This window comes from Botryllus schlosseri, chromosome 4 (genome assembly GCF_051294905.1).
Source record: "Botryllus schlosseri isolate E-star chromosome 4, Bs_hap1, whole genome shotgun sequence".
NCBI classification, from domain to species: Eukaryota; Metazoa; Chordata; class Ascidiacea; order Stolidobranchia; family Styelidae; genus Botryllus; species Botryllus schlosseri.
The window spans coordinates 21,351,348-21,362,274 of NC_137239.1; the positions used below are offsets into that span (position 1 = coordinate 21,351,348).

The 10,927-nt window shown below is 40.9% G+C and overlaps 1 protein-coding gene across 3 annotated transcripts; it reads right to left on the reverse strand.

Moving 5' to 3' along the window:
* Nucleotides 1-7,077: 7,077 nt before the first annotated feature.
* LOC145437423 (uncharacterized) lies at nucleotides 7,078-10,523 on the reverse strand. 3 transcript variants are annotated; one of them, XR_013914659.1, is made up of 4 exons: nucleotides 10,162-10,523; nucleotides 8,338-8,995; nucleotides 8,126-8,271; nucleotides 7,078-8,071 (listed from the first exon to the last, which is right to left on the reverse strand). XR_013914659.1 is itself a non-coding variant. In XM_080314680.1 (3 exons), the coding sequence occupies exons 1-3, from the start codon at nucleotides 10,440-10,442 to the stop codon at nucleotides 8,239-8,241; spliced, it is 423 nt and encodes a 140-aa protein (XP_080170806.1). In that variant the 5' UTR covers nucleotides 10,443-10,523; the 3' UTR covers nucleotides 8,095-8,238. The 3 variants fall into 3 exon arrangements, 1 of the variants encoding a protein (XP_080170806.1); XR_013914658.1 differs by having other exon boundaries at nucleotides 7,087-8,071; nucleotides 8,887-8,995; XM_080314680.1 differs by lacking the exon at nucleotides 7,078-8,071 and having other exon boundaries at nucleotides 8,095-8,271; nucleotides 8,887-8,995.
* Nucleotides 10,524-10,927: the final 404 nt, after the last annotated feature.

Here is a 10,927-nt window from a genome sequence, read left to right on the forward strand (position 1 = left end):
AGTGATTCGGAAACCGATAATTAGTTTTCTGTTCGATGCACCACATTTTCGCATATTTATGATGCATTCGCATATTCATGATACGAGTATTTGCGTCCAGGTTACATTTCATCGACAGTGTCACGTTGCAACTGATATTTTTAAAAGGGCACTGAGCGCTAAATATGATGTCGTCTCAATATAAAGCTGGAAGGTGTAAAAAACATTTAACAGAAGCCATTTTCATCGAAAAGTCTCCGTATTCGAATAGCAGTTGAAGTAGGGGTCACCAACGATTTTGCACCCAAAGCTACTTCATGGGTACTGATTGAAGCGACGGGCTACCATTTACTCCGCCGTTTAATCGTACCAGACCTAATTTCCGCTTTGATATTCATAGCACTGGGCAGGAACCACAATGCGGAAAGACTACTAATGGAGTCTTTTTGGAGACTCCCTTTCAACTAGCTAGCCACTAAGATTTTTTTGAAGAAATCATGAATTACTTCACACCATGTTTGCATATATTATACTACATAAGTCAACTCAAATTTTAATATATATCATGTCACACACTCACACTTTGGACTGGACATCATTGTTATCTGTTTCTATATCAGTTAGTGGCAAGCTTGGCATTGCATGCTATCAACTTTAGTGCGCTGTATGTACTCTGGCTGGTATGTAACTTTGCACTGCAACTCTGAGTTAATGTTCCAAATGTGCATTAGTGACACCTGTTCTGTGTTTGTTTTTGATGAAGTTTAAGCTAGAAAAGGCTGATTCACAACGATAAGTTGAACTAAACACGATTGCAACTAGGGTTGCATTTAAAGCAAACGGTGTTTCGAAACACTTTTTTCATGTTTTAAACACAGTTTTAAACAAATGCCTTGAAAAAAAAATTGTTTTTTTTTAAATTGCAGGTTGGAACACTCAAAATAGTCAGTTCAACAGCAATATTGCAGAAATTTTGTCGAAGGAGCAATATTTACGCTATATTTTCAATGTCAATCTTTTCTGGCGTGACAATCGAATATCCGTGACGTCATGGCTTCAAAAAACAATAAAATCATGTTTTGACCATGTTTGTTTTGAATAGATTTTGTTTTAAAATGCAACCCTACTTACAAGTTCATAGCTGCTGTGCATACACCAATGTTGTTTTCCCTGTCGACAAGCGCCAAAAGTTTGCTGCATCCTGCAGCCTGTGCGCTTTGAGGTGGAGGTCATTTTGCAGGGTTACAATAAAAATCTCCACATGCTCAGCATCCAGACATGGCAGATTTCATTATACCGGACAGCAGCAACGATTACAGGTAGTTTAGAAACATGTGTAGAGGCCTTCGTCCAGTAAGGAGGTTTATTCAGCACACAAAATATACTGCAACCCGGCAGACGATACCGATCCAAGAACCAGCAAGTAATCGACCACAAATGCGGTCGACCGCCCCGCACCACCGACACAACCCAAGAGACCAAAACCAGCTCATGCTGTACCCAAATAGATAGAATGACTTTTAGTGGCGAGGATCGTATGATTTCAGTACTCGAAAAAATAGTCTTTTTCTACTCGACTCGAATCATTAAAATAATTACTCGATTCAGATTCGAGTACTCGAATCATTGTGCCCAGCCCTAGTTGTTATATTACTAATTGTAATTGAGGATACTTGATATCATCATTTTTAATGTTTCTAAATGCATTTTCATTTGTAAGTTACACGTTAGTGTGATTTAAACAAGAATAGCTAAATCAATATATATATATATCAGAGTTGGATCAATTGTAATTTGTAATTGAGCTGAATGTAATAATTACATTTTTTCATGTTATTGTAATTGTAATTATAATGGAAGCATTTCTATTTTGTGTAATTGTAATTGTAATTAAAGTTTGCTAAAAATTTTGCTCAATTACAATCTCAATTACATTTTCATGGAAACTTGACACTCACAACATAAAATAATCATTTAATCAATCATTTATTCGTCGCACCAGTGAAAATCCGGTACGAACCAGGATGACGACGAGGGGCCTTAAGGCCTTAGTAATCAGTCACCATATGTAATAATTAGCCTATTTACATCGGTGTTCTATGCGTGCAGCGTTATAACTAAATAATTCAGTCACGCTAAACAGTTTCCCATACTTCATTATAGCAACAGAATACTTTGTGAATTACAATATAGGCTAAACCAGTGGTTGTAAAACTGGAGGCGTGCCCCCTTGGGCGGCGTGAAAGCATCTGGACGGTGCGCGACGCTCCAGTGAACTGAAATCTTTTCCGCGCTTGGCCCAATTCACATCCGTTTTATGGTTATTGCTCGATGTATAGTCTGACTTTCGTATTGGATAATTCGCTCATCAACAGTCATAACCTTCCATGCCATCAAACTATGTAAGGATTGCCAACTTTCTGGTTTCATTGTGTGCTATGACGATAAGGGGGCACGAAATATCCACTGTCATAAAAGGGGGGGGGGGGGCTGTCTAAAAAAGTGGGAGAACCAGTGGGCTAAACTAAATATTAATATTCCAAAAAGGGATGAACAGCAAATAAACCCTTTTGAAACCTGTGCTGAACCATTTCCTACACCACGGTCAAAGTTTTTTTTTTAAATCTCTAACCAGTACCGAGGCTTGTTGCAACAATAGTAAAAAAAAAATCAAGTTTCCAACCAAGGCTTCATCAAACTTGATCACGCATTTCTAGAGATGTTATCCCAATCTTACTTTCAATCTTGGCCAAATTTACTGGGGCCAGAAACTTTTAACGCCCTAATATTCATCAAATGCAATCTGACAGTTTCCGAGCATGTGAAAATGTAAATGCAAACCAAAATATTGTAATTCTTAGTTATCAGGAGGTTCTTTCCTTTTGCATTTATTTAAATTTTACGCTCCTTATCGGTATCATCCTCATCGCCGACGCCTTACCAATTACATTTCATTATCCTGACTCAGCTCTGAGTAGCCTAATCGTTTGATTACATTTCATTGACTGTCATGTAGCCTATTCGCTGTTAGTCGCTCGAACCTTTGGTTCTTAACAGTCGCTAAAACATTTTCTGTGCTTGTAGTTTTCAGTACTCGTGATTAGGAATAGTTTGAATACGTTCGAGTTATTTTTAATTAAAGGTTATTCTACATATCAGGAATGAGACATGAATAGCTTGCGATTGTTGCTAATTACGTCGCTCCGGTTGTCAAAGAACACGTCTTTACTGAATCAATTAACTGTTTAAAAGTAATTGTAATTGTAATTACAATTGTAATAAATTACATGTTTAACAGTAATTGTAATTGTAATTGTAATTTAATATTTTTAACATTGAGTAATTGTAATTGAATTAAAATGTTGTAATTGATCCAACTCTGATATATATATATATTTGAAAGCTCACTGGTAGTAATCTGACGAATATTGGTAAATGCTATTAATCGATCTATTTTTAGAACAGGCTCGAGGGCTACTTATCTGGTCCTCGCAGGATACCTGGGGCCCGCGGACACCGCGTTGGTGACCGCTGCCCTATAATATCAATTGTCAATGTCTATCCACTAAGACTTTGCATTTGAATATTGGTGACGTCATGGCGTTGGAAAAAAAGCATGATTTAGACAAGGGCCTTGTTTTAAATATGTTTGTTGAAATTTATTTTTTTTGTCTTAAATGCAACCCTAGCCGTGCCCTCTACCACTACGCTAATCCGACGGCAGCATACAACCACATCGATACGTGCACTTTCTAGAACTTGATGCTGTGATCAAATGTGGTTAGACTCAATATTTGTGTCAGTCTGTTCTATCACAAAAGTCAACTTTTTCAGCCGGTTCTGTTGCAAAAAGGGATTGACCGTAACCAGTAAAGCTAACTGGTTTACTGATTTCGTTAGAGGAACTGGCTGAATCTGTCCACTATAGTTATAATTAACAGCGAAAACCACATAATATTATTTCATTGGAACTATAAGATACGCTATCGCGGCAAAATAACTGTCGCACAGCTAGCAAATGCTGTTTCGATTTACATGCTACCAGGTGAATACCAGTTACATTGTAATTGCGATTGAGCAAACACTGACTTCTCAGCAACACATATTACGAAATTATTTAGAGATAATGATCGGGGCTGTCGATATTTCTTTTCAACTCATTAGTCAAAGCACGAATTACTAACGAAACACCGTTACGAGAGATTTGTAATTGTCAGGTCGCGGCATGTCTTTCCAAGAAATTCCAGTAGGCTACTTGCAAGTCTTTATAACATTCATCAACAAGCAAACAAGATCAGCCCGGAATTTCCTGGTGACGCGGAATGTATGCTGTCCCTAATATGCGGGTATGAATATACAGTACACCCATGGTACACGAAACCAGAATCTACCTTACACCGCTGGATAAATCGAATACGCCAGCGGTGTCTTACAAAAAACCTAGAAGTGGGCCGTGTTACAACTCGGCAGCTACGGAATCAAAGATAACGAATGCCTAGTGCAGGGGTTCTCAGCCCTTTCTTGGCCGTGGCCCATTTTCCGGTTTAAAAATGTCCTGTGGCCCACCTGATAATCCTGTTTAATGCGCGGTCATGGACAGCGCCGAAATGCCTATTTCTCTGGAATATGCGCAGTTTTCTCTAGCTGATGTTATTGAAATATCGATCTCCCGGAATATGAAATCGCGCGAAGCGCGAAAAAACTTTCAAGTTGAATTAATATCCTTTAACAAACGACCAACGAAATAATCTTGGGTCCATTCGAGCTCCCCCAATTGGGGGTGTGGGTGCGGCAGTTACGGCCCTGGTAGATCATAGGCTAAAACTCCTAAGTAGTTTATTTTCGTCCGCTGCTCCATTCGCGTCGCAAAACACAATGATCAGATCCCCGCACTATGTGATTGGGATTTAGTGATACTATTGTGGGGAATATTATAATAATTCTGGGCCAGCATCGAACAGTTTATTGGTGAATGGGGTACTACAGAGAAGTGGAGAAAGATTTTTAAATACGCATGATGTAGGCTACTTTGTATGTCTTGTACCAAAACAACTGAAGTTGCGATGTCAGAATATTCAATCCAATGATACAATCAATTCCTGTGACTCTTTCATCATGTACAATGATTTCCAGGCCGGACATTTTAAACTGACTTCAAAGATTAATGCGCTCCGATAAATCCTCAATCCATTAAGATTCGTTGCGGTGGTGCAGTATACCTCCGCCAGAAGTTGCAAATAATTTGCAATTATGGCTATTTTAGCTTGCAATATTACGGCCTGCCGAAGTACAGTAAATCTGTATATCAATTGCACTTCATTCCGAGTTCATTGCATACCCCTTTCAACGGCATACGACATATGACCCTGCCGGAATACTTGGTTACTTCAGCATTATCTTCCAGTATACGCTTGAAATTTTAGTTACTGTTAGCCGTAGGTTGTCATAGCCAGTAGAGCCACCGTTCCTCCCTAACGTTTTCGATTTGTATATGCTGACTTCATACGTGCCACTACGTCTAATCAGAGTCGGATGAAAAGCTTTATGTAGCCTACGTATAATTCGATGATACGAATATATTTTTAGCGAATAACATAAGAAATATAACTAAACTTAAATTAATTCTGAAATTTTCTAAATAGCTCTGTGGCCCACCTCAAAATGCTCTGTGGCCCACCAGTGGGCCATGGCCCACCATTTGAGAACCCCTGGCCTAGTGTAAATGACAATAGTAGTCGACAAACGCCATGAATACCACAAACAACAACCTCATTCTATTCCGAATTATGCATCCACGTATTGAAAGCGTATTTATAGCAGGTTTTATACACTTGAAGTAGATTTGGGTTGCTTTTAAAAGCCCTCCATCTATCTCCTACTCTTAGCTTTAAAATATATAATTCATATCTTAACCGCACTGATTTCAACTGTACCACGCGTATACATCATTAGGATGAGAGTAACCCTGGGTCCTACTCCGACTCAAAGAGCCTCTGTTAAGCGCGCTGTCAAGTCACAATGGTACGCAGTAGCTTGTGAAACGAAAACTTACAGCTCGACTATCGTCGCGATATCTTCAAAAACGGAGATAGTTGCTTATGACAGTATGAATCAATGCCATTTTCCTGGCACACAGATAGCATAAAATGCAGAATCAAAGCTGCCGGCGTTAAATTCGCTCGTAAATGGAATTTACTTAACATCCCGGGAGGAAGATGATTGAGCAATGAACATATCAGACCGATTACTTTATCGATATCTGTCGATAGTCATTTATGATTTCAGTTCACCTCTGAAAGATTAGCTTCATTTGGTTTTGCGATTGGCAGTGGCTACTCGTCCGGTACCGGACGAATAATTTTCTCAGGCTATTCGTCCGGCACCGTGTGACGTAGGCCCGTTACTATGGAGACTGTATGCGTTTTTGACAGGCTTCGGTTTTGTACATTATTTATTCGCATTTCTGGTTACTGATTTGAATGGTTACTGTTACTGATTTGTATGCTCATAATTATAGCTCCGAGGGAAAGTTTACGCCATACTAATAATTGCAAATTGCTGTCGTGAAAGTACCAGAACTTGACGCCCACCTTTACCTTTACAAGATATGTTCACCTACGCTTAATGAAGTAAGAACAAGTAGGATACTGATTTGTATGCTCATAATTGGAGCTCCGAGGGAATGTTTGCGCCATACGAAGAGTTCCAAAGTGCTATCGATAAATAACCGGATGCAGTCAGAACACGAATGATTCGCTGAAATTCTTGCTGCCTCCACCTATTTCTGAACGCATGCAAGCGTCGTTGACCTAACCAATTGTATGTGAACTTGTACAGCTAAGACGGAATTGTCACCTCTGCTGTACTACGAGTACTCATACTTGATGTTGCTGCGCAGTAATGATTGGAATACCAACTGAGAGAGACTGTGCGTCTTTATTTTCATACAACAGAAATACAGAACAAATGGACAACAGCAATGATCATACAGAAAACATGTGCATTGTGCATGCACAGTATTTGGTGTCGGTGTCGGATAGGAGAGATCCATATACAGCCTTGGAAGTCAAGTGGTCTGATAAAACCCGCTTGAAACAAGTATATGCCTACATTGTCTCTGCATCATCCGTCTGTAACGAATTGTAGTTGAAGATGAAGAAAAATTAAATGATAGCAAATGAATGAATGAAGCAATGTCTGGGCGAAGTAGGGCAACAGTGTTAATACAACTATCAGAGGTAATCAGGTATGGCAAGAGTGTTATTACGGCGACAAGAGGTAATGAGGTGTTATTTTTATAATCTGCCATACAGCAATTCACAGATGGTAATCCATTCAAAATGATAGGTCAGTCGATAGATCTCTTGGTTAGGTAGCTATTAAATGGGCCCAAGCAGATATTTCCCTTCGACGAGGGTCTTGTATTAAGGGAGTGAACAACTTAAGCAGGTATGAAAAAGTCATCGAACACATACGACAAACTGTTCGAAAAATATTTGTGTATAACTTTCAATGTATATATGATCATTGGGTGTTAATCTGGTATGCATGCTGGCATTTCCGCACATTCCATATTGCAAGTGACAGTAAATGCTGTGCATACAATTTGCTGCTTCCAAGATATTTAAGCATTGATAGCGTGTTTTCACTGGGGACATCAATTATGAAAACTAACATTGAAGTACTTTCAATGTCAAAGTTGCTGCTACATATTTTTCTTACAGAGGCATCTATTATTTTTTGCAGCGGCCACAGAACCATTTGTTTTGTTTCGGGGAAGTGTTTAATCCAGCACATAGGAGATGATCCCGGTTGAGACAGGAGTCACAACGAATTGAATTGCTCTTTGTAAGTTGAAGGTCGCATACTCCACAGTACCAGTCCTTCTGACTATATTTACTTTGGAATGCCTTCATCACAGCAGCCCATCCATCATATGCGAAGTTATTTTTGATGTGGAGTATATTCACAGTCTCATCAAGGCAGCTGTAGGGGATGAGAAGAGTGTAAGACGTGACAGACTTACTGCCCAATTTCTTTCCATACACTGCTTCATTAGTGTCTGATGGTGATACAAACCATGACAGCATCACTGCGAATGAGGCAGAAGTGAAATTTGCCGAGGTTCTGGATGAAATAAACTTACATCGGTCTCTGTCTTTAGGATGTCTTTTTTTAAATGGAACTGGAGCGTCACATTTCTTCTTCTTCGGAAGGCCAACCACAGTTTGTTCCAAGCCTTTTGGGAGTCCTCTTTTTTCAGTTTTGATGGCAGATGAATGTTGGAAAGATCTGAAACAGCAAGATCAGTTTTATTATAGTGTAGCAAGATAAAGTTTGGATTAATTTGACACCAACCCGTGAACTTGTCTGGTGTCATGGTGATTTTGCTACAGACTACGGACACTGCTGGGGTGCTATTTTCTGCATCACAGACTTCGGACACTGCTACAGCGCAATTGACCAACCAATTTGAAATCGTGTGCGTCTTTTAGTTTAGTACGTATGGGCGATTTGATTATATCTTTTGACATAGCAGACAGGCCACGAAATGTCATTACGTAACGAAGTCATTATACCCACGGGTCCGCCCGAATATGTTCAACTATTATTTACGGGCCCTACATTTTCCAAGACACCTCACTCAGCTTTACCGGTAAATCTGAATACATGAGCAGAGAGAGGATAAAAAATTGACAGCAATATTTATGCAATTCTCAATCATATTGACCGATTCAATCATGAATGGTAGAAATTCGAAGGCGACCTGCAATAAATTCCAATAATATAACGGTGATTATGCATTAGTTGTCTTTTATTGAATCATCAGATCAAAATGAAAAAAATATAACGGTGATTATGCATTAGTTGTCATTTATTGATTCAATAGTGATAATCGCATATTACCTTGCTCAACCCATGGTTATGCTGTTCATTCATACTCTTCACTATGAGATACTGCCCATCCTCTGATGTACCAAACCTGATATGAGCTTGGCACTCTTTACGGAAAGTGCTGCAATGAAATCGTGATACGTTACCCTGTGTTTCAAGCGTAATGCACAGCATGTGTGGCAGTGCCGCTGCTCGTATTCCAGTAGCGAGCAAAAAAGGGGGCACTTCGTTATTCTCCACACATCGAGAAGTGATCCCCATGAAACCAATGCTTCCGATGAACATGTGAAAATTTATAAACGTTAAAATAAATTGTTTTTCTCGTTGGGGTGGGGATATTAGGGTCGGGTGGGTTAGGATTGGGGTGGGGGGGGTTGCGGTTGCATGTGTGGGGTTAGGATTGGGGTGGCGGTTGCATGTGTGGGGTTAGGATTGGGGTGTCGGCACGCGTGGGGTTAGGATTGGGGTGTCAGCACGCGTGGGGTTAGGATTAGGGTGTCGTAAGATGAAGTGGTGGGGTTGCAGTTGCATGTGTGGGGTTGCGTATGCGTAAGATGAGGTGGTGGGGTTGCATGTGTGGGATTGCGTATGCGTAAGATGAGGTGATGAGGTTGCAGTAGCATGTGTGGGGTTGCGTATGCGTAAGATGAGGTGGTGGGGTTGCATGTGTGGGATTGCGTATGCGTAAGATGAGGTGGTGGGGTTGCATGTGTGGGGTTGCGTACGCGTAAGATGAGGTGGTGGGGTTGCAGTTGCATGTGTGGGGTTGCGTATGCGTAAGATGAGGTGGTGGGGTTGCAGTTGCATGTGCGGGGTTAGGATAGGGGTTGCGGTTGCATGTGTGGGGTTAGAATTGGGGTGTCGGCACGCGTGGGGTTAGGATTAGGGTGTCGTAAGATGAGGTTGCATGTGTGGGGTTAGGATTGGGGCGTCGACACTTGTGGGGTTAGGATTAGGGTGTTGTAAGATGAGGTGGTGGGGTTGCAGTTGCATGTGTGGGGTGAGGTGGTGGGGTTGCATGTGCGGGGTTAGGATAGGGGTGGCAGGGTTGTGGTTGCATGTGTTGGGTTAGGATTGGGGTGTCGGCACGCGTGGGGTTAGGATTAGGGTGTCGTAAGATGAGGTGGTGGAGTGTCATAGGAATGGGTTGGGGTTTAGGCTGAGGCTAATCCAACCCTAATTTCACGATACCAAGACTACAAAATGCTCATGGGGAACATTGCTTCTTGATGTTCATGTGGTTGTGGACCTGGTGGAAATTCCGTATCATACGTAAAGCTTACTTACCGTTGGTTAGGTCGAAGACCCTTAGATAAGCTCTGAAATCTGCGGCTGCCGTGGATGCAGTGAAAAGATATCTGGCCATACTTGAGCGCATCATTGAAATTTCGCCGAGTGATTCGCTTTCTTACCGCATCGAGCGTACGTGAATCTCTCTTGTAGAGCTGGACGTAATTTTCTTTCTGGTATTTCTCCAAAGCACTTTTTAAGTCTTCGTAAGAGGCGAACTTACTCTCGGAATCCATGCCGCAGTTACGGCCCACAGTTCCGGAAATCCCGGTACCCATTCTGCAGTTGCGGCATGCTTACGCCGGACGAATAGCCTGAGGAACTTAATTCGTTCGGTACCGGACGAGTAGACACTTCCTTTGCGATTTAACCCCAGAATTTTGATTTCTAAGAAACAGTGCTAACTGTTGCAGCATATAAATACTTCGCAGACATTTCATAAGTATGCCAAGTATGGTTTATATTGCAAGGCGAGTGGACTGGTACAAACCTTTACTCTGTCGCCATTCGGCTATTGTTGTGTAAATACTATTCGCCGATAACCTCATTACCTGCAGGATTATTGGCGGGAAGCGCGGAGTAATTATCTCGGGAAGAAACATTCAAAGCTTTCTTTCCCAACTATCGCTGTCAACAAAAGCATTCGTTATTGTTCATGAAAGTTTCGTTTCTTCTATACATCATATGTAATTGACTAGTAGAGTAGTAGGTATGGCGTTGTCGCTGTAGACAGGTAGAGACAGTGGTAGCAAATATGAAATCT